The sequence below is a fragment of the Melanostigma gelatinosum genome, assembly GCF_949748355.1.
Source record: "Melanostigma gelatinosum genome assembly, chromosome: 19".
Classification (NCBI taxonomy): domain Eukaryota; kingdom Metazoa; phylum Chordata; class Actinopteri; order Perciformes; family Zoarcidae; genus Melanostigma; species Melanostigma gelatinosum.
The window spans coordinates 8,376,657-8,399,857 of NC_136652.1; the positions used below are offsets into that span (position 1 = coordinate 8,376,657).

General features: G+C 39.6%; 1 protein-coding gene across 1 annotated transcript in view; it reads right to left on the reverse strand.

Moving 5' to 3' along the window:
- tbc1d32 (TBC1 domain family, member 32) overlaps nucleotides 1-23,201 on the reverse strand; it is a gene marked incomplete at its 5' end in the record, with an annotated part of 62,802 nt that overhangs the window by 37,966 nt on the left and 1,635 nt on the right. The window contains 18 exons of the mRNA XM_079290641.1: nucleotides 5,440-5,528; nucleotides 5,792-5,911; nucleotides 7,429-7,547; nucleotides 7,905-7,992; nucleotides 9,551-9,689; nucleotides 10,034-10,113; nucleotides 12,812-13,013; nucleotides 13,736-13,863; nucleotides 14,590-14,732; nucleotides 15,933-16,022; nucleotides 18,122-18,259; nucleotides 19,711-19,810; nucleotides 20,865-20,924; nucleotides 21,086-21,236; nucleotides 21,360-21,421; nucleotides 21,510-21,613; nucleotides 22,468-22,546; nucleotides 22,900-23,019. Coding sequence (XP_079146767.1) covers nucleotides 5,440-5,528; nucleotides 5,792-5,911; nucleotides 7,429-7,547; nucleotides 7,905-7,992; nucleotides 9,551-9,689; nucleotides 10,034-10,113; nucleotides 12,812-13,013; nucleotides 13,736-13,863; nucleotides 14,590-14,732; nucleotides 15,933-16,022; nucleotides 18,122-18,259; nucleotides 19,711-19,810; nucleotides 20,865-20,924; nucleotides 21,086-21,236; nucleotides 21,360-21,421; nucleotides 21,510-21,613; nucleotides 22,468-22,546; nucleotides 22,900-23,019 — 2,012 coding nt within the window. The remainder of the gene's footprint in view (nucleotides 1-5,439; nucleotides 5,529-5,791; nucleotides 5,912-7,428; nucleotides 7,548-7,904; nucleotides 7,993-9,550; nucleotides 9,690-10,033; nucleotides 10,114-12,811; nucleotides 13,014-13,735; nucleotides 13,864-14,589; nucleotides 14,733-15,932; nucleotides 16,023-18,121; nucleotides 18,260-19,710; nucleotides 19,811-20,864; nucleotides 20,925-21,085; nucleotides 21,237-21,359; nucleotides 21,422-21,509; nucleotides 21,614-22,467; nucleotides 22,547-22,899; nucleotides 23,020-23,201) is intronic.

Genomic DNA, 23,201 nt, shown 5'->3' on the forward strand with positions numbered 1-23,201 from the left:
ATCGCCGTTTGAAACTAAGAAATGGGGAACAAGGCCTGCTTCCAGTTCGTCTGCTATCTCACTGCTGGGCTGCTCTTCAAGTCAAGTGGGGTGAAGACTGACTTTCCAATCAGATATCTTTTAAAATGATAAGCTGTTCTGAATAGCAATTCATTGGCAAACTCTTGAAAACAGCATTGGTAATTGTGTTGCCTGTAGGAGATTTAATTTGACCAATTATCATTTTCATAATCAATTTATATGCTAATTACTTTCTCTATCAATTGTTGAATCTACAAGCCAGAAAATAGAAAAATAATCCATTACAGTGTTTGGCTACTCCAACAGACACTTGTAGGTGTTTTTTTGTGTTTGCCTCTAACTGGCCAAGCATGGTATGTGGCCAGCAAGGCATTATTGTCATGATAGTTTGCGCTTTTTAAAATTGTGCCAAGGGAAACGCATGAAAAATTACAATCCATCTCATTTGGGAGTTGTTGACATTGCTGCCGACGAGGACGACAAGTCACTCATCTTGTGTTGAAACACCCATCGATGACAGATGATTACTCCCAAGAGTAATCTGCTTGCCAGAGTGATTGAAGATCAGGCTGCATGATTGATTTGTCATACCTGAGGTGAAATGCAAATGGTCAACTTAATAGAGGGACTATTTGGGAGGCTTATATCTTTGACAGTCAGGAGGTCCTGCTGAAATTAATAATACAATCATTAAAAAAAGTGCAGTCATCCAAAGAAAATCTCTGGAAATGTGGCCATAAGAAGCAATCACATTCCGTAAGTCTGTGAAAAATGGCAATTAGTGGTAAAATCAGTTTGCAAGTTCTGCTTCTATGAATCAAAAAGAGACAAATTGGTAACTAGACCGCTCTTTACGAATGAAAACAATCGCTTTAATGATCTATACGTCATCAGGCAGCAGACTGAAAACCCCACAGGCATTGTATCTGCAAAGATCAATTAGGCGCTTCATTTTGGCCTTAACACTGCATGCATGCACCCCCCCAACGACACCATAAAACGTTTGTCCACTTTCAATCTCTACAGAGCCTAAAACAAATCAAAGTAATCTAAAACCACTTTGTTGTCCATCTTAGGGAGCTTTCACATCTGACTTGTTTTTCAACACAGAATTCAACTCTAAAATATTTATTGTCTTATTTATTACGAATCTATTCTTATCGAGTTTACTTTGTCTCTCCGGAGGCGAGACAACTACAACTGAACTGCAATGAGGACGAGATAACGCTTTGACCTGCCACAGAGACTTGGCTTTAGTTCTACGACCAAATGCTTCAGGCGAAGCCGTATTTGTATCACCCGTTTCACCTTGACCGGAGAACATCTGGACCTTTCTGCAACACAAACATCATCTTTGATTTGACTTTCGACAGCCTTTATGCTCCAACTTTCTGTGTATGAACAAGATGTCTTTGTGCGTGTGTCCTTCCTTGTCTCATTGCTGGTAAATTGTTGAAGTATACATGGTCATATTCATAATAATCTCTGTAGTGGAGACTTAAAAAAATAAAAAATAAATCAAACCAGGTTTAAATGTGTGAAGGTCTGCACAAGCACGCGCACACTTGATGTGTTCAGAGCCGTCGATAGAGAGAGAGACGTCCAAACAAAGGCATCCAAACAATTCAGACGGGGGAAGAATATGCAAGAGTGATGGTTGCCATGACAACAAAGAGGGCTGGTGGGATGTTTGCTCTCATCAGCTGGTGAAGATCAAGAAGGGTTGAAAGAGTGGCTTCTGTTTTTTAGGAGGGTCTGCCCTTCAGGGATGATCAGTGCACGTTTGGCCCACAGAAGTGATTAAACCTGCGATGAATACGTTGCAGTGAAAATACATAACCTGTGAAGAAGTGACAAACTGCTGGAGTTTAAGTCCAAGGCTGGTTTCAAACTGCTTTGAGGTGAACTCGTAAAAGAGCCAATTGTAGAAGAGGTCCAATTGCAATAGTTCAAACCAGCTCCTGATGTTTCATTACGATGGCTGTTTCAAGGAGAGGGATGGCAAAGCTCTCTATTTTGTTACGGCCGTGAAAAGAAACAATGAACCGATCCTACTAACAAGTAGCGTCTGTGTTTACAAAGCCGGATGTATTTTATTCCTCTGTGCCGTAGAGCTCCGTTCTTGTCCAAAAACTATTAAAAACACATCAGTGAGGTTCATGTTTGCACTGGGTGACACGTTCAATCAATACAGTCAACATGACGCCGTTTGTTTTGAGTCTAGTCCAGAGAATGTGCATTAAATCTGCATCTGCAAATAGTACCCGACAAATGCACCATTTACTCCTGTTTGCTAAAAACTACAGTCAGAGAAAATAAAATAAAGCAGCAAAACCAGTCAATGTACAATCAAACACTGTGATGGAATGACTGAACTTAAAAGGGCAATGTAAGAAAGGCATTAAGGGCATTAAGTACAACTGTTTGAAACGCATCGTAAGGAATCCAGTTGTTTCCTGCAGAGCTTGAATGAACTTTACGCTGCAGGGGGCGCCGTTCTCCACTAAATACAAACTTGGCCAAAGCAAAACTGCAACAGTCTAAGGCACAAGGAAAAATGCTTTTACATGAACATTCAATACAAGACAAAAACTGCACCAGCTCTACCTCATAATGCAATAGATGCATGTGTCAGGACAAGTTCACAGATGGACCACAGCTTGCTCTGCTTCCTGTGACGGTTCAGCTTCTTAAGTGTGTGAAAAACTGCTGCATATTTACTGGTCTTTGGTGAAGCATCCTCTAAAACGATGACTTTAACAGGATGTCTCTCCGGCCATCAGACCCCATAATACCCCAAACTCTTGCAGTTGAGACATCAACCTGAGTCAGCATTTATTCACGATCTGTACATTTGCGGCTCGGTGAGTGTCTGTTAAAGGCCCTGAAAACATATCTCAATCAGCCTCTTGTCATGAGTGATGAGGTTATACACGACCACACGGTGTTGTTTATTTCTATGGAAAGATTTGAACCTGTGCTGTTTTCTGCCTGCTGGTCTGAAGTGGGCCGGTCTCAGTTAAACAATGGGGATTTAGCAATACTTGAATCATTTACAGCTGTGGAGTTTGCTGATGTTCCCAGGAAACTCTCAATCCTATCTGATCAAACCGCAGACGCAGTGATAATAAAGCAGATAAGTCGAGTTTTAAAGCTTTGCTGTTAATAAATATTACCTCAGAAACTTTATCTGCGATTGTTTCTTGTTGTTTAGACGACAGCATTTAATGATATGAAGTAAAACATAAAGCGCATATAACCAATGTATCATGAAGATGTGAAAAAGTTTGCTTGTAGTGAACTTTCACCTGAACCTCCTCTCGTCTTCGCGTAGCTTTGTAGCGAGTGGTTGAGCTGTCAGTTCACTCTCACTGATCTCATTATGTTGCTTTCAGTGAAAAAAGCTCCAACACACTGTCATCTACCTGCTCAGCACCAAACGGCAGACAGAAACAGTTAACTATTTTCTTATTCGTGAACAGTTTCATAACCCAACCGCCAGTCAGCTCACTTCATATTAACTATCGATTGTGAAATGGTAAATGAACTGCTTCTATGTAGCACTTTTATCCAAAGCACTTCACAATTTGCCTCTCCATTACCTTTTCACACACACTTAAACTTTAATCGTCACATACATACAGGAAATGTAACCTCTGCATTTAACCCTTCCTCAGCATTTAGGAGCAGTGGGCTGCTGTCAGGGAGCAACTCGGTGTCGAGTGTCTCGCTCAAGGACACTTCGACAGACAGGAGCAGCCGGGGATCGAACCGACAACCTTGTGGTTTAAGGACGACCTGCTTGACCCCCTTGAGCCACCCACACAATTAATATTATGTTCATTAGAGATATTAATTACCCATTGTAACTGTATTTTCAATACCTGCCATGTGCCTTTACTGGCATTATGATATGTATAACGCAACCTTTATATCCATTTCTATCTATCTTTAGAGTCCATCTTTTGCACTCTTCCATTCTCCATATACTTTTTAATTATACTTCTTCTTACATATTGTTTGTTAAGAAGTTCAATGTCCTTGTGTGAATTAGCTGCTTTACTGATGCAAGTCCCTCCCCTGGAATCAGTAAAGCAACATCCCGACAGTATACCGGCTTGCCATATTCCTGCAGGCTGTGGATAATCACAAAACACAACGACAACAGGCAGAACTCTGTTGAGGGTGGTGCTGTGTTAAGAAGACGCGTTGAAAGCAATGTTTTTGTTGAGTTCACATTGGTCATGTGGGTATGTATTGGAGAGCAGCACCCCCACAGAAACACTATCGTAGCAATACAATTGTATGTAAATATGGTGAAGGGTCAAGTGACTGTGAACCCAATCGATCAACAACTTGGCAAAAGACATAAGCGCTGAATGAAATTTCCATTTACTTCACACTCGCTTATCACTGTACCATTTCCCATGTGAGCCGATGATGAATGAAACTGAAATCAAGCTGCGTGGAATCTTAAAAACATTGCTGTGTTCATGGCCAAACATTAATGCAGATTGACTCAGAAGTTGTTGGTTAAAGGAAATTATACCAATACCTCAAAATGAACACGATGGGCCTTGGCTTTACTGAAATGCTACATTTAGCACACTTAGCGACCCAGGCGGAGGCACACAGTGTAGGTTTGTCAGTGAATCCATCAGGCTGGATGTCAAAGGAACAGAGCATCTTGTTCCTTTCACTTGGCTTCTGGATGTTAATAGGAGTGGGCTGACTGATGGGCACAGACTGAGCGAGTGAGTCAGCAAGGCTCCAAACAACTCAAAGCTATTGTGATGCAGAAAGCAACGCACAGAGCATTGCACACACAGCCAAGACACATACGCACCCATGTATGTAAGAAAAACAACCTTGCACAAACTGCATTACATCTCCCTCAAACACACTTTATTAAGCACATTGACCATTGACCATAAACCTTAGTTTAAAGGCTACTGTAACCCTTTATGCAACTTACCACACAGTATGCAACTTACCACACAGGCATAATCAAATCCCTTTCATTTATTATCATTTTACAGTACAGTATTACCTTCAACTTGTACTAGGGCCTGACCACAAATTTGAACCTAAAAAACATAAAACTAAAAATTTTCTTTTTAGATGAATTTCTTTACCCCCTTAACACCCTTCTCACTTGCCATGATGTCTGGTCTTCATAAATATAGAACACACACACACACACACGGCCCAGCTTATTTCTCTCTTATCCAGAGAAATCCTTTCATCAGCCTTTCAAAGCTGGATAATCAAAGTATAAAGAACCGTATGTCAGTCTGCTATTGCCAGAGGCTGAAGTGTGTGCATGTGTGTGTGTGCATGTAGTCACCGGGTGCTAATCAGATACCATGTGCCTCCCCACTGATACAAAGTAATATGGAAAGAAAATATCAATCTCACCTCAGGCCGAATGTGTGAGACTGCTCATAGTGGAACAGGGAATGAATCTTTGCATCTGAATTCACAGCAATCAGCCTGTCAATCAGATCCTGTGGAGTAAAATGATAGTCTGTGAAAATAGAAACACAGCAGTTATGGTGCAAAAAAGAAAACTGTGGATGTTTACGGCGTGTAAGGTTAAAAAATGTACGTCAGCCTCAGTGTATTGGGGGATTTAGGAGGAGGCCTTTGAGTGGTAGAACAAATGTGTGGGTGGTGGTTGAAGGCAAAATAAAAGGAGCAAACATGCCCTCAAATGGCTGAAAGAGGCATTGCATGAAGTCTGGACGACTACTGTGTGAAAAACACTCACAGGAATTGAGGTTGGCATCTCTCTCAGGGTGTATTCACTCTTGTTGGCGAGAGGCTGCCGGCCCAGGAGCTCCCACACCGATTGGGAAGAGGAGAGCAGGTTGACGAATGACAAGAAGGACTGGAGAGACAGGAAGTGAGACAGACAAAAAGACCATTAGAGGGTTAGAGAAAGCAGTAAGAAAAAAAAAGAGGGAAATTAGAACTCAGAACTGATCACAGCTGGGATCATTTCGAATTAATTTGAAACTATTTTTGAACAGTGGTCGGGCTATCATAGGCTATATTCATCAAGATTTAATATACTTGTATTATACTTTCATCATAATTTGTGCTTATTGGGTGTATGCAATGTTGTTTATTGGTTTTGAAAACTAGCATATAAATACAGTGGCATTGGTGAAATGACAGTTTAACGTAACATAATATACAATACTAGATACATACAAATACTAGAACGATAGTATGATAAAAGAGAAATGTGATGGCTCAATTACACAATGGCACTTGAAGTTGTTAACCAGGAGGTTACAGTGTATGTTGTCCATGATGAAAATTGTAACTGTTGGAAAAACAAAGTGAAAATTAAAAAAGGATGTTTAGGGAACGAAAAGATGCGACCGCATGTGAACACTTACAGTTCACCATGAAATGAAATTTGAACAAGTGAACAGAACAATAGCCTCCTGCTCTCATCACTGGATCAAGGAGAACAGGGAAAACTCATGGTTTTAAATGATATGAAGCAATCAACAAAGCCTTTCAACAATTGCAATGATGAAAATGAACGTTTAACTGTCTGAAAGTATCGTATAAAAGTTTATCTGAGGTCCAATCTTTCGCTGCTCCAGCCTGTTCGATGTTTGAAGTGTGCATAACAGACTTCAATGTGTGTCATCATCTGCCTGCGTTTTTAATGTATTCCAACACATAAATGAATCGAACACATTGAACAAAATTCTAAACTCACAAAAGGTGAAAATGCCCTCAAAGCCACCACACAACTATGCGTACATCAGAGCTAATTTGCCAAAAAGCCAGCCGTAATTAGTCCGTGCGACATGATTAGTTTGTTTAGGCATTAACATCATCTCACTGCACATTTTTCTGCTTGCAACAGTTTGGGCTGAGATGGACTTGTAGGTCTGACTGCATGCATGCAACCTAGCAGCTGACCCACTGACAAGGCTTTACAGTCACCAGTGGCAGGTCACAGTTCACACTTCACTGGCTGTCCGTATTCACTTGGCCAGTTTCAATGAGAGAGAGAGAGAGACGACTTGGCTCCTGTCAGAGGCCAGCATCAGACAGACACAGACACACACACACACAGACACACACACACACACACACACACACACACACACACACACACACACACACTTGAGGTTCAAATGAAAGTTTGATCCAGTCCTAAACTGAACCAAATCTAGGTCATCCTTATGCAAGGAGGAATAATTCTCAAGGTTTGAAACACTTGTAAACTAGGAGTGAACTGCCCACACAGTCCTGTTTGAGCTTGAGCTGAGACACATAAGGTTACATTTTCAGTCAATTAATTCAGTTTTATCCTATTTCAGAACATACATCAATTTTGACTTTCTCACACACTCACACACACAAACGCGCACACAATACCTTAAGGCAGCTCCCGTCTATGGGGTCCATGGGCGTGGGCTTGGGATGGACCACCCCAACATCTTCACTGCCGCACTCAAGAACAGACCACAGCTCTACTACCAGTGCCTGGACAAAACCTGCAACACATCACCAAGCCACTAGTTATGATATGGATTTGTTTGATCCGTCTGTCTGGGTTAAATTGAGATCATTATTATTTCACTGATTGTTTCAAAATATCGTACAGCTGCTTCAAGGGTGGCTTCTGACATTTCTTGTCAGACTGTGTTAATCCTGAGAAGAACCTGACCGTTAACACCTCCCCTTGCTCCTTCTTCATCCACTTATCCCGTCACAAACTATTTGAAAAAGAAGTTGCTTCCTGGGCTGCTCTATGCCAACTGTGATACATACGGGCTTGTATCCCAGGTTGTTTGTTGTGTGCTGACAAAATGTTGGAAAGTGTTTGTTTGCACAAGTGAGTGCTTTAGTACCTGAACGGTGCAAAGCAGCCACCCCTGGAGCAGTTGCTGCCACCTGTGTCACCATCACCCCATATCCAAACTTCTCACAGCGGCTCACCTACAGAAAGCACACACAGAAATCCCATAATCCCCAAATATTTACTACATATCCATTACTCGATTATTATCAAAAATGAATGAGAAGTTTGGACAAGAAATCGATAATTGTGGCACTTATGATTCAGTAAACAAACTCTGCTATGACACTGCTAGAATCCTGAAAAGGCACTTCATGATGTAGCTTAGCACACCGAGGAGAAATCTGATTGCAAATTGATTTTTGCGGGTGCAGGCCCTTCATTAATTACAACACAATGTCCCGACTAAATAAGACAAAATATCATTACATTACATAATCAAAGTGAAATGCCAAACGAGAGAAGCATTTACAAGAGGGCGTAAACAATGGCATTAAATGTAGCCCACGGGGGATCCGCTAAGGTTTGCCCTCAGAATAATGGAAAATATGTTGTACATAATGAATAAAAGGCTTTAAAATGTATTATGTTCTGTGAGAGTAGGACATTATAGGAAACAGAAGCCTAGAAATACTGCATGCATGCTGTACATTATATTACTATCTCATTATTTATTCAAATGTACATATATCTTATATCTATGTGTGTTAACAAATAAAACAACGATACGGTGTGATCTATTGCCATCAAGGAGTGTTTCTCCAAGCCAAACGGTGATTTTACATTTGAATTCGATAAAGATAAATGTACTTGATGCAACAGTCTGCGTGTGTGATGAATTTGTTTGTAATCCGGCATCCTGGCATCAGGGTTGGCTTACTGTAGCTCAAGTCAAAGTGGCACATTGATGTGATCAAGAAGGATTAAAAACCGAACCACTGCCGAAGTTAAGTCTTTCAGGGCTTCCATAAAGGTGATGAAACAGTTTCATCAAACTATATCAGCATCAATGCTGATCAGTACCCCTGCAGTAAAGTCCCACTGTTTGATTGAAGGTGGCACAACGGTTATCTGGCTAACGTTTAACTGGATATCTAGCAGCGCTTTTACAACTAAATGATTCTGTCAACATCTGGAATTCCTTACATCAGCTGGTGCAAAGTCAAGCACTTGTTGGATTGCAAGATGGGAAACTGGGTGGGGAAGGAAATTAGGAGTGTAGCTACCTCAATACCATAGTTGAGGTGCCCTTGAGCAAGTACTTTAACTCCCTCACTGCTCCACTGAGGCTTGTAAAGTCTAATTTTATTTTTTTTAAAGATAGATTGCAGGCAAAAATTGTTTGCTCATCCGCTTACCGTATTCAAAGGGGGGCACTCAATGATGAGGTTTATTCATTAAGGACAGTTGATTTCACAAAAAAAGACTAACTTTAATAATCTGAGGAATCGCTTTATTTAAATTGAGGATTTAGTTTGAGGAATAAATATGATGACCGACATTTGGAGCTTTATTGAAAATCCTCAATAGAAGCTTCAAATGTAAAAAGAAAAAAGAAAAGACATCCGGTAGAGCCCTACTGGTATAAATAAATACAAATTGTGAAGTAAAAGAAAAAAATTTGAGCACTATTATTTTCTATGATGGAAAATTGCCAAATTGAAAATATACAGTTTGTTGTACAGGGTTTGTTATTACCTGCAGTTTTTTTGAAAAGCGAGAGAACATGTAGGAGACACATTCATTGATGGCTCCTGTCTGCTGGAGCAGCAGCAGCCCTTTAGGAGTTGCAGCAAAGTTCAGCAGGCTGTCCAACAACGTCTCCTCCCAGATGAGCCTGTGCCAAAGTCAGAGAGTGAGAGAGAGAGAGAGAGTGAGAGAGAGAGAGAGAGAGCGAGTAAGCTGCAGCGCTATCTATATAAGCTTACAGTCATATTTGACAAGGAAAACGAGCTCACTGTAGGAGCCTTTAAATTATGTATTCCAAAATCAGTTTATATACAAAAACAATTATTCCAAATGAAGTTCTGATAATTATGTCTTTAAGTTGCTGGACAACGGGTTGGAAAAGCATCATTCTGTGTCTTTAAATGTCCATAATCAGTCTCTGTAATAGCTGCATTGTGACTAATCACTACTTTAATTCTAGGGGTCAGAATAAAGTATTTAAAATGGCCTCACATGTTCTGCAGCTCGTGGGTGGATGTTCCAGCGGTGGCTCCAGGTACCGGAGTTGGAACCCTTTCGGACAAGGAACTGGTCTAGAAATAAAGAAAGAAAATGTAAAGTGTATCTATAGTTACTAGGGGTGTAACGGTTCACAAAATTCACGGTTCGGTACGATACAGTGGAGCCACGGTTCGGTACGGTTCGGTACAGTAGAAAACTATAAATGCCAGAGAAATGTACTTGATTTAAAAATATATTTATTCATTACAACTAACATCATGAAGTTATTCTTTGACTTTGAACAATGATGGAACTATACCTGAGTGACCCATCTTCTGGGGTGTCTTCTTAGCAACACATAAGCATAAAAAACAAAAACTGCTCCTTCATGTTATGTAGTAGTGTTACTTACATCATGCTTACATCTTGTATTGCTACTTACATCTTGAATTGTTACTTACATCTTGCAAAATAGATTTTTAATCTCAATGGGACTACCTGGTTAAATAAAGGTTTAAAAAAAAAAAATTCAAACGTATTCGGTTCGTCATGCGTACCGAACCGTGAGCCTCGTACCGAACGGTTCAATACGAATATGCGTGTCGTTACACCCCTAATAGTTACCTATTTTTTCTTACTGAAAGACTACAGATTGATAATGGACTTTTCCTGGGTGCACGTAGGACATTTTGGAACTAAGTTGTATTTTGATTTCATACATTGTTTAACCTCGCTGCTTATTTTCTGTGACTCTCACTTTACTCTGTAAATTGCTGTTGGTCGACATTCAGCCTTTGTCTTCTGTTATGGGAAAATATGTCATCGTCTTATGCTTTAGGATTAAAGAATGTAAATCTTTAACTGTGCAGGCACCAAACCTATTTGAGTGGATGATTCTATCAGTTCTGCATCCAGGTGTCTTGTTATTTGTTATCTGTTATCTTGTTATCTGTTTTCCTGTGCATTGTTTCCGTCTTCAAAGACGGCGACACACAGAGGTCTAGATTACGGTACTTCCTGATGAGCATCAGCTGAAGGGCATGACCCTCTGTATGTATATGTGATGTGTGATGGTAAAAGGATGACGTGATGACGTGATGCATCTGTGAGACTGTGCTCTCTTTGCTTGCAAGACATGCATCTGACTGTGTTATTCAGAGCACCTCCTGCAGATGACGTGATGTGTCTGTGAGACAGTGTTCTCTTTGCTTGCAAGCAAATAAATTGACTATTACAACTTTGATCGTTCATCCAGACTCTGTTTCATTTGACATTGATTTGATGACACTTTAACTCTTCTCCCGACTTTTCATAGAAATATTCCACAACACTTCTTCATATTCTAGATATTGTAATATCTATAATTGATCATTTAATCATAAAAATTACTATTTTTGTTAATTTCAGCTTGAAAGAATTATTCAAAATCTTAATGGAATAAACCTGTATTTTCAAAAATGCCGACTGTATGTTAGTATTGTATGTTATTTGCATCTTTTACAAACTAAATGAGGACACTATCAGACTGAATGTATCTCCTTTACTCGGTGTATTAACACTACGAACGTTAACAAACCCTCTAGCGCCATCGGACAACATTGGAAATCAGGGTCAAAGACGTCATTCTAATCAATCAAATCTTGAACTGTTTTTTACCCTGTAAACTCATTAAAATCACATGCCTCCCACAAACTTTGGGGGCCATGTTTGTGTCTTTTTAAAGTGGGTGGAATGAGGTCAACATTATCATTACATTATGTAACACAACGAAAACAGATGTAGACTTTGATTTAAGACATCATAGACAGCGCAGTGTGTGCAGACTGATAATTAATATTTAACACACACTGGAGGAAAGTTAGCAGGAAGTGAGCGAGAAAATGTTTTATACTGATTGCATACTGATGCCACAATGTCTCATAGAAGTACATTTGTGAAGTGAATGTAATGGAAAAAGGAGCGGTAATATGTGATGTGGGACTGTATGCTGTAATTATAGATACCTAGCTGACAGTAATGATGTCTCCTACCTGTGAGAAGCAGTTTCACTACTTGTCTTTTCTCTGTTTCCTCTGTAGATGTATTGTCGCAGGAGTTATTTTCGGTTTTGGTTGCAGATTCGACTGTCTGTTTTGAGTTTTTGCATTTTCAGTTTTGTTTGTCAGTACAGACTAAAGGTATTCTGATGCATTAGGAGGACAAAAGCAGTATTCTAAAGATTAAATGGAGCAGATTACAATGGTTAGTCAATTCCCTCCATTTGCAAGCAGTGGTGGCATTTTCCTTCACGGCATTCATCAGGCAAATGAAACATGACACGAGTATTCTAGCCAGTGAAACTGATCATTAGACATGGACACCCCTCCATTAGATATTCCAGAAATAAATGATTCAGATAGAACCTTTATCTACCACGTTTTACAACGGTTTTATCAGACCGCAGAATCAGCCTGTGATAAACAATCAGCAACACCAATACTATGATGCTAAACACTTTTTTCTAATGCTAAACTGTTTTCAAATACGATTAATAATTTGGTGTTTAATATGTTAATTGTTTTTGTTGCATCAATTACTTAAAACTTTTAAATTATCAGATGCATTTAAGAAATCAAACCGAATACTTCCCCAATAACTAAGTGTTAGGTCTTTTTTGTATCTGATACAGTCACCCTAAAACCACTGATGTCTTTTATCAGGCCATTATTTAACCACTCAAAATCTAAGTCACTGAGCATGAAGAATCTGAAAGTTTGAACAGTGTTATACTAAGGAATTAAGTGCAGCTACCTTTTTCCATGCAGCAGCTACAGCCTTGTGCAGGCCGTAGGGTCGGAGGACCTGCAAACCCTCACAGGTGTTGTATATCTGCCTACAGACAAAGATAAAGGCTCCACACGATGTATGAGACGGGTCGGATTCACTCAGTGAGGACAGCTCCTTCTCCAGCAGCCTGAGAGTGAACTGCACAATGACATGAGCAGCAAAGGTTCTGCAGAGGAGAGGGGAAACAGACGAAGAGAAATACGTTGACGGGCGAAACTGTACAAGAATTTCATGTCTTTAATACGAGCTACTTTGCTTCGCAAAATGTTTGGGGAGTTTTAAGTTCATTCCCTTCCTGTTTTTTAGCTGTTTTCTAAATGTCAAATACTTTCTAATGCTAGTAGTTGTAGTATTTATATGTAACTGCAAGCAACTCATTTGTATTGCTTTTGTTTTCCCTGTCTCATTATACTTTTATATGCTCGTTTTTACAACATATTTCTCAGAGGAGGAACATAAAATAATTAATGGCAGACTAGAGGACATTCGTCAAAACAGTTTGCACTCAGTGATTTCAGTCTTGGTGAATGTATTATTGCTAATTCACAACGAACGAACTGTTGTTTCAGGTTGGACAGACTGTTCAGGGTCAACCAAGTATAACAAAATATTAAACTAACGTGGGGCCACAGAGTGACCCTGAGCATCTTTAATAAATCACACTTTTTTTCTTCAGTTTTTGCTATAATGGGACTGGAGTAGATCAAAGATATAACCGCAGTGACACACCAGCATCCTTGGGTCTAATCAGCTCACTGTGCAGAGGATTTCTTATGCAGACTTAACTCGAGATTAAAGTCTTCTTGCCAAGTCAAAAAAATGTAATTCATTTCATTAACATCAGAGATAAAAAAAGGCAGTGTGTTTAACCCAATCGCACCATCTCACCTCTCACTGTGGGCTACGACTAGATTCTTCTCATATAAGAAGAGAGCTAATCCTCTGTCAGTGTTAGCGATGCGAGCCAGAACGTCAGCGATGAGAGTCAGTGTTGCTGCTGGAGATTTTAACTTGGCCTGCAAAGCGTAGAGAATAAACAGACAAATTTACCCAACTGCTTCAGAGATGAGTAGAATCACAAGTAATATGGTGTCGAGTTGGAGTCAAGCCTAAAAACATGGCTTGAGGTTGAGGTTAGGATAACATTCTGGCTACAGACCTTGCATTCATAGTCGAGATTGGGATTAGATGTACATTCGGGAAATATGGTGAAGGCAGATGTTATGCATTTAATGTTGAGTTAGAGCTACTGTTTAGGGGGAAAAAATCAAGTTAATGGACGGTAGAATGATGGCGAAAGGCCAAAGAATTTATTATGACTGAAGTTGCCAAATCATCTTTAAAACCGACCATTTAACAGCTGAGGTAAAAACTAAAAAGTAAGTGTTGATTGTCTCTCGTTTTTAATCGTAGCAGGTTGTAAAAGTCCCTAAAACAGAATTTTGATAACAAGAAAGCTACAGACCAACACATTTGTGATATGAAAGGGTCCACGGCAACATGACAGGCTTGTCAAGGATCATTTGTAAAGGCATTACAATATATAAATGGCCTTTTTGTTATTCTTAACATGCAATGATATTGTGATGCAGTTAACCGGCTGATTGACACTAAACACTTTCTGTATGTGTCTGTATTCATGAATCAATAATCTTGTTTGTGGTGTGCATCTGCAAACCTATACGTGGTCTATTCTACTCACATCTTTACTCAAACAAATATGCTTCGTGCTGGTGTTTCACCTGCTGTCCATTGAGCAGAGCTATAACAGGAGCCAGCAGTGTCTCTATTACAGGGGTCTGGTGGAGACACTCTGCAGCACACTCGGTCCTCTCACACAGCATCCACAGCACCTCCATCACCAGACAGCTGGGCGACAGGGAGTCTGAACACACACATGTTTCAATGAAGTACTTGCATGTCGATATATCTTGCCATTGTTTTCCTTTAAAACTGACATTTAACGCTTTGTCGTGCTTGTAGCCCATTTGTTGATATCCTGGGAATCAGATTTTGTCAAGACAGTTTTGTCAGTTGTTCTAGACTGGACACATATTACATTTATACATCGTCAGTGTGAGTGTGTTTCAACTTGGATTGATGCATTTTGCTTATATGTCCAGTATCAATCTGATCACCCTGGACACAGGTTCATACATGATTCTATGGGGACAGAAAAGGTGAACTTGAAACCAAGCATTGACTGACAATACTTCACACTCCAATGATGGAAAATAACTCTGTACATTTACTCAAGTACTGTAACACAGCTCAACAGTGAGGCTCGCCGCTCCACATTGCCATTGTCGAACTACTCTGTAGTATGCAGTCTTAAATCCAATATTAAAATGCTGCTTGCACATTAAGGCACCGGTAACTATAAAACAATATTATAGTATACATAATCATTTTACAATGTGAAAGAAGTCATCCTGCCTCATGAGTTATTTTACATTTGATACTTTAAGTAGAGCAAGTATTAACTTAAGTATACGATATGTTTCCCTCCACTAACACACTCATAATTCTTGAAAACATTTTGGGAATATTCATCTTCACTTGATAGTGTGACAAAGTTAATGTATTGTTACTTAAATATTGCCTCCTCAAGATTTAAATGAAATAAATAAAAATCTAAAACACATACTTAAATCCTCTGACATTACATTCTGTAGCATTGTGTTACTGTTTAGAATATCCTCTCACAACTGGTGTAGACGATCTTCAACGTGCCGGTAAAATATTAAAATAAATCTACAACTTGCTCAGCGTGACTCTCTGCAGCAGCCAAAAGAGATGATCCTCATCTGACAAAGTCAAGGTAGGGGACACTATTGATCACTGGCAGGGAAACTGCTGCAGTGTAATTCTAGAGAACGAATGGGGCAATAAAGCAAGGTCTTCCAGGAGACAACCACAGTGCCGCATGACTCAGTACAAGGTTAAGAGATAAAAGATATGGTCCGAGGAATGCTGCTACGCCTCATAGGGAGGGTCACTGTGCTCCTTCAGTCCCCACAGAAAGCAGGGAGGGAGCCTAAACTGTGTCATGGTTATAACCGTGTGTGAGTGCGTGGGGCCCCACCTGTGTGTGAGGGGTCACTGTGCGGAGGTTTGGGGTGTTGGTACATGATGTTAATCAGGATGACTACCAGGTCTGTCAGGCTGACTGGATCTGTAACAGGACGAGATAAATAAGAAAATCAGTCGAGTCACTCAGAGTACACGGAGACAGTAATAAAAAGTGGCCGATATGCCGGGAAGGAAATGGTCCGTGTCCAGTTTTGGTGACCTTGATAACAAGGATCGTCTTGCTGCTCAGTCGGCTCCTAATTGTATGTCCGGGATGAGTTTTAGTATCTGGTGTGTTTAACAATGACCTGCCATCAGAATAAATGAATCGCATCATGTGTGTTGTAATTTAACTGAACGTCATTGCAACAAGTGAAAGATACAGCGTCATACAGTGTAGTATTATCACAAGCATGTCTAAATGGGCTTTATATATCATATCGTGCAACACATACTTTGACATATTACAGTTGAACCACATTTTGATAAACGCTAAACTGTTTCATTTATCAAGCAACAGCATCCAACATTTGCTGGTTTCAGGTTCTCTAATGTAAAGATGAGCTGCTCTATCAAGTTTTAAATCTTAATCAATTGAATATGTTGTAAAAAGAACAAATTCGAAGACAATGTGTTGCGTATCGTTCACTATTTTTGGACATTTTAGAGCCTTCATGATTAATTGATGAATCAGAAAGGTAAATGATAGTAATGTAAATGCGAATGTACATGTTGCTAAGGACAGATGAGTAGTGGGTATTATCTGGGTATTCTTCTTGCAGCACAAGACACAATTCTCATATTGTAAAGAAAACCCTGCTGAGGAATAGGATAGTGGACTTCAGATTCTCTCTGTGACCTGGAAACATTCAAAAAGTGTCTGGAACTCTTGACACAGACCTAAATGGTTGACTAAAAAAAGCATATTTAAATGTCTTTCTTTTCCATCTGAAAGAGAGCACTGACAATTTCAGTAACAGTGAAGTTATCAAGATCAATTGTCACCGTGGCAAAGTTAAAACAAAACAAATCACAGAGAAAACATGTTTGGACAACATTTTAATAAAAATAAAAATCCAAACTTTTATAGGAACTGACACATATTATGAAGCACATAGTGGGCCTCATGATGAATATAATCTACTCTGACGTCAATGATTTGATTGCCTCCAGAATGCCTTGGAATAAGAGTCACTAATGGTTGAAGAAGCAGAGTAAAGAGCAGTGACCTACCTAGGTGTCACTCACACCATTACATAACTTTAGTGATTAAGATGGGTGGAGGGAACAAAGTCACTGTTAAGACTGGAGGGAGTGGCATCGTGTTCAAACTGATCATACAAATTCCAATGAGATCATTTTGTTAAAAAAATGACTTAGGACACGATTTCCACAGGACAATCCACGTCACTCATCTAAACCATGAGTCAATACCTTTACGATTTGCAGCTGCCAACAACGGACAATAAACAGGATTCAGCTCTTTACAAGGTTTAGACATTGAGGAAACACTTCACCCACAAAATCACCATTTGTGTATCAATTACTCACCCCGTGTTACAATGTTCATTCTGTGAGTGACGTATTCATTTATAGGAACAGTTTGACATTTTTAAGGAACTATGCTTAACCGCCGAGTTAGAAGAGGAGATCAATACCACCCTTTAGTGTCTCTATGGTAACTATAAAGCCAGTTAGCTTAAGTTAGCACAAGAACTGTAAATCAGGGTAAATAGCTAGCCTGGCTTGTCAAGGTAACAAAAAGCTCCACCCACAAATAATGCATTATATCTCGTTGGTTTAATCTGTATAAAAACATAAGTGTAAAACAACAAGAGGTATGTGCTGGAATAGTTATTGGCCAGATTAAACAAACAAGATACAGCATATTAATGAGTGACCTTTAGAGTTGCTGATTGTGTTACCTTTGGACAGAGGCACACTAGCTATTTCCCCGTTACCAGCTTTTGTGCTACAGTACGTTAAACAAACCCGCTGAAGAATATAGCTTCATATTTAACGGACAGATATGAGGGTGTATCGGTCTTCTCATGCATATTTCTTAAAAAGTCAAATTAAACATCTACAGTAAAAATCTTATACTGATATTTAGTGAAATAGGTATGTAGGATATTAAATAGTATGCCCCACTTGCTCGTGACAGGTGTTTAAAACTGTTTACAGAACAGTCTAGTTTTGTACCTTTGTGCTTGCTCACTCTGATGGGAAAGAGCTTCCTGCCATTGGTGTAGATGAGGAGTTTACCCAGGACACACAGCGAGTGGACAAAGAAGGCATATTCCAGCTCGTTTCCTGTGTAAACACTCCTCTGGACTGAACCTGAAACATAATTAACACAATCCGACGGCTAACTCTGTACAACTGTACAAAACATTGAGTAGTGTTGCAACACATAAGAGAGGTTGTGAAGTGCTAGAATCAGCGTGCATGGCCGGGACCGACTATTCTTTGTCAAGATGTTGTTTGTCTTATTTGTGGTTTCAGTCGAATATGAAAACAAAAATATAAACTGAACGAATATTCATAAAACAGTGAAGAATGCCCTTGTTCTGATGCGGTGGCGGACAGACAGTTAAACTATATTTCATATCTGAATGAGACAGACAAAAATGAAAAAGACTGCAGTGCCTGTGGGTGCAGAAAATCCCAAAAGAAGCACAGCTCAGAAAAAAAGAAAATTCTGTTCTGAGGAGTGTATCATTGACAGCGTGTCGGAGTATCTCCACTCATCCAAGACAAGGTCAATATGTTCCGTCTCGAGCAGCCAGCTGGCTTACAGCAGATAAAACAGACACTGGCCTTCCCATATACTGTTATAGTCGCTCTCATTTATAACATTTTCACAATTCAATGTGCAGCGAGATGGTTTTCAATGACATCATGCTCTCTTCTTTACCAAATGTACTATCCCATACCATTTCATCAAATCAAATACTCAACAGGGTACCTTTAACGTTCGACATTTGCAGTTGGCACATACAGGACAGACAGCCTAATCTAGACTGCTGAGATGATAAAAGGACGAGTCTGCTATTCACATGCTTTCTATATTCTTCTTTGCCAATAAAAACAGCCAGGAGAGAAACAATAAAAAGGTTTGATGAGACTTTCATCGAGTGTACTTTTTCTACCTTCCATCATTCTATTTTCTCTGTAATTAACGTTGTTTTTGGGTTGTTTTTATGGTTTACTTTTATATATCAAGATGATCATTTCTGTGGATATGTGATAAAAAAAAATGAAGCTCAGTACTTAAGTTATAGAAAGGGGTAGGAGTGTTTACTTCTGCCTATGTATTTGTTTATTTAGAATTTGCTTTACATGTTTACTGTTCATTTTATTGGTTATTGTTTTTTGTTCTTATTATTTGTTTGAAATAAATCTTTTGGTTTATCTTTTGTTTCTCTTCATTTCATTTTTATTTCTTCTGTCAACTGTTCTTCTCACCATCCCTGTGATTTAATGACAGCAGGGACAGCATGTGCGCATTCAGGAGATGGATTAAATAATGAATGCAAAGTCGAGGTACAAATACATTTAACACCCACAGGCTTCAAATGAAGCATTACTTTCTCATTAGGCTTTCACAGTAGTTCAGCCTGAGTGCATTATTTTTTGGGTTTTTTTTACAGGACACATTAAATCACCATTACTGCAAATGTGCTGATGTTTACCACAGAGAGTGAGAGTGGAAATTGGTATTCAGATATGCCTGAGAAAGGACATGAACCTGTTGGAGAAATCACGAGTTTACAGACTGTTTTACTTACCAGTGCTCTGCTGCTCTGCTGACTGGGGATCAGTTGTCTCGTTTGTGGAACATTCACAGGATTCACTGTAACGGATACACTGCTGAAGGGCCGCAACAATCTGAAAATGTGAAAAATGAAAAAATGCATGTTATTGTGGTTTCTGCGAACACCTGATTGGTCTGAATGAAATCACGACTACTGTGGCAAGTGTGGCTGTTGCTATGAACAGAACAAAGACCACAGGCTTACCTGAAGAATTCATACAGAATGTCAATGCAACCTCCTCTCATCGACCCTCTTAATCGAGAGTTTTAAGGCTCGAACGGTTTGGTTTAATCTAAGTCCTGTAGCATTGGAGGGAATTTTAATGCACTGCAATGCAAGAGTAGTTTAGGCTTACAGTGCCTTTGGAAGAGTTATTGACATTTACTTTAGGGAAAGTTTCAGGGGTGATTCCACAGTAAGCCTCTCGAAAGTCAGCGTGAGAGTTGAGAGGGAGGTTCAGGATTAAACAATCAATTATTGAATGTTGATGTGACACTCAACTCTTGTGCCCCTTTGTCTCAAAGACTCCAATATTGAGCTCTGTTTGGCTATGTGAGCTACACACACACACACGAATAGCATAATAATATTATCTTAAAATGACTAGACCTATGTGTTCTATTTTGTTGAGTTGTCTACTTACATTATCTCAAATAACTTTCAAACCTAAAGAAATTTATTTCCTGCTTCCCCAGCGGGGAAAAAAAAAGTTACATGCTGGTATTTAACATTACTTATTAATTATAATTATTTTGATTACATCCAGTGTCATGGTACAGTAACAACTAGTGCACATTCAGCTTTTTTTCTGAGGCCCAAGGACAGAAGGGGAAAATCATCATCCACCTCAAAGAGTAACTCAATTTGTACTTTTGCAGGGTTAGGGCTGGGATCTAGTGGCTGATTTTGATGGAGATTCCTTCCATTTCCTAATACATGCAGTTTCATCTTTCTTGAATGCAATCTACAGTGCAATCTTTTCTGGTGCCAAAATGAGGCAGTGGGTTTGAACGCCCTCTGAAAAGAAATGTCATTCTTGTTTCGTTGGTTGTTTCCCTACAGTGCTAAACGTTTCAGAAGTACAAAGGAGTCAGTGAGAGGTATTGATTAAGGAGTGAATCACTCACCAGAGACTTGTACTTTCTCTCCAGGAGTCTGAGAACCACAGTCCTACTGTAGCATCCATGCTGAGAGAGGGAGAGGACAGATCAGGATGAAAGAGAATATATGAGACAGAGTACATGCACAAGAGAGAAAGACTCTTTTGAGCAACACATAAACACAGTAGTGAATATACAAAAAGGCAATCTGCACAAATCAAAAATGCCTGTTGATTTGCAAAACACACCATCCACTTTATAAACCAGGTTGCTTTAATATCCAGTAAGGCCAGTAGATGAATGGATTCCAAGGCTTTCTCTGTCCCAGGTGAGGCTGAGCCATGTTCGTGAGGGAAGGACAGCAGGTAGAGGGTGCTCTCTATAACTTCCTCCATATATCTAAAGCCGGGTAGAAATATAACAACAACAAACCGTTGCAGCATACGGAACATAAATCTTACTGGTATTCAACATTTGTTCATGTTTCAATCAGGAGAGAGGCCTGTTGGGGTAAAAACTCACTTCTCAGGATGGCGGATCCAAAAAGTTGTCACCTCCTTTTGAAAGTCATTCATCAATCGGATCTGAGGCAAAACAGACGGAGAGCTAGAAAGCTGTAATGTATTCGTATGTTGATATATTTTAAATACTGTAAGACAAAACACGCTGTACCTGTTTGAGAAGACGACTGATCTCAGGTCTGTTGATGTCGATGGAGGCTGAGCCAGTTGGAAAGCTTCGCTTTTGAGACACAAAACTTGACTCCACACTTTTAGCTGCACATCAAAAGGCAAAATATACTTATCATAAATCTTGTATTACACGCAAGATCATATTGGTGTTTGTATACATAATGCAGCACATACATGATCAATTTACAGTGCATATATCCTTAACTTAGCCATACAAAAGAATTAAAGGATAACTTTGGTATTTTCCGACCTAGAGCCTATTTTCCCATGTTTTTCCCAAGTGACTAATGGGAACGTCAATTTTTGAGATTGGTCCAGTATTGAGCGAGAGCCGCTAAACGAGCAGCAATGTCATCGCTCAGTGTAACTCACCAACTATTTACGTCTGTGTTAGAGTACTTACAGCGTTGCTTGGTGATACCGACAAGATTTTCAATGTCATGGCTGAATATGTAGCCAATTTCAACAATCTCGATGCAACGCAAGATTTCAGAACGAGAACTCTCCGTACGAGACTTGGTTCGACACAATAACGATCAAGTGAAAGGTACAATCTGAGCCTGTCAGCGGCAAAAACAATCTCTCAACACCGGACCAATTTCAAAAAATGTTGTCCCGAGTAGTCACTTTGACACAAATACATGGGAAAGTATAGTCGAGAGTAAAATATCAAAGTTGTCCTTTAACATTCTTAAAAATAAAAAACTGTATGCCAGATAGAAAAAATTAATATTTCAAAATCAAATCTAAATCTAAAACTAGTATCTGCATGGTACCACTAGAAGTATGCTGGGAAATATTTTTTCTTCATAAATAAAGAGGAACTGACCCTTTAAAATGTAATTTATTTTAACTGAAATGATTGTGAACCACTGTCTATTGTTCAGATTAAACATGAAGGTGGTGCTCATGCACTCAGTCCATCCAGAAGGGCCTACCCAAGCTGGTGTAGAGCTCTCGTGTCACATTCAGCGGAGAGGAGGAGAAGCTTTTAGCAAAGAACTGCAGCACATTATCCTGATGGAGATACACAACATACGTTATCAACACACACACACACAGTCAAACTGATATCTGAATGTTAAATTCTAAGAAAGTACAATGAGAGGAAATTAAACCAGATTATTACAGACAAGATGTACAGCCTCTACTGAGAGAGCAGCCTGCACATGTGCTACCAATCATTAAGGGAAAACAGTGTGGTCTTGTTTTCTCTGGTGTGGCTGAATGACACGAAGGATGATGAACATTCTGTTTTCTTTCTTTGTTATCATTCATTATAAAGCCTGAAATTGTTCATGAAATCTACATGATTGTTATTGATTCATTTGTAAATTATGAATTTGTAGATTAGGTTGCTCAGGACTCACGCCGAGGTCGGGGTCGGTCAGAGCTGCAGAGAGATTTCTGCGCAGGCTGCTCCAGCTCTCGCAGCTCAGCACATCAGACGGATTGGCACAGCAGAGAGCCTGCAGAGCCTCCCAGCGCACCTACACAGAGTCACATCACTTCACCTGGACTACACTGAGAATTATATTCACGTTACAAAGCAGCGATTTGCAGATTTTGTGGCCTCTTTGAGCAGACAGGTCTGGTGTGCCCATTGAGGGCTATTTGTTAGCAACAAAATAAATCAACTTTGTAGGCAGGGTTAAGAATGGTGATGCCGGCT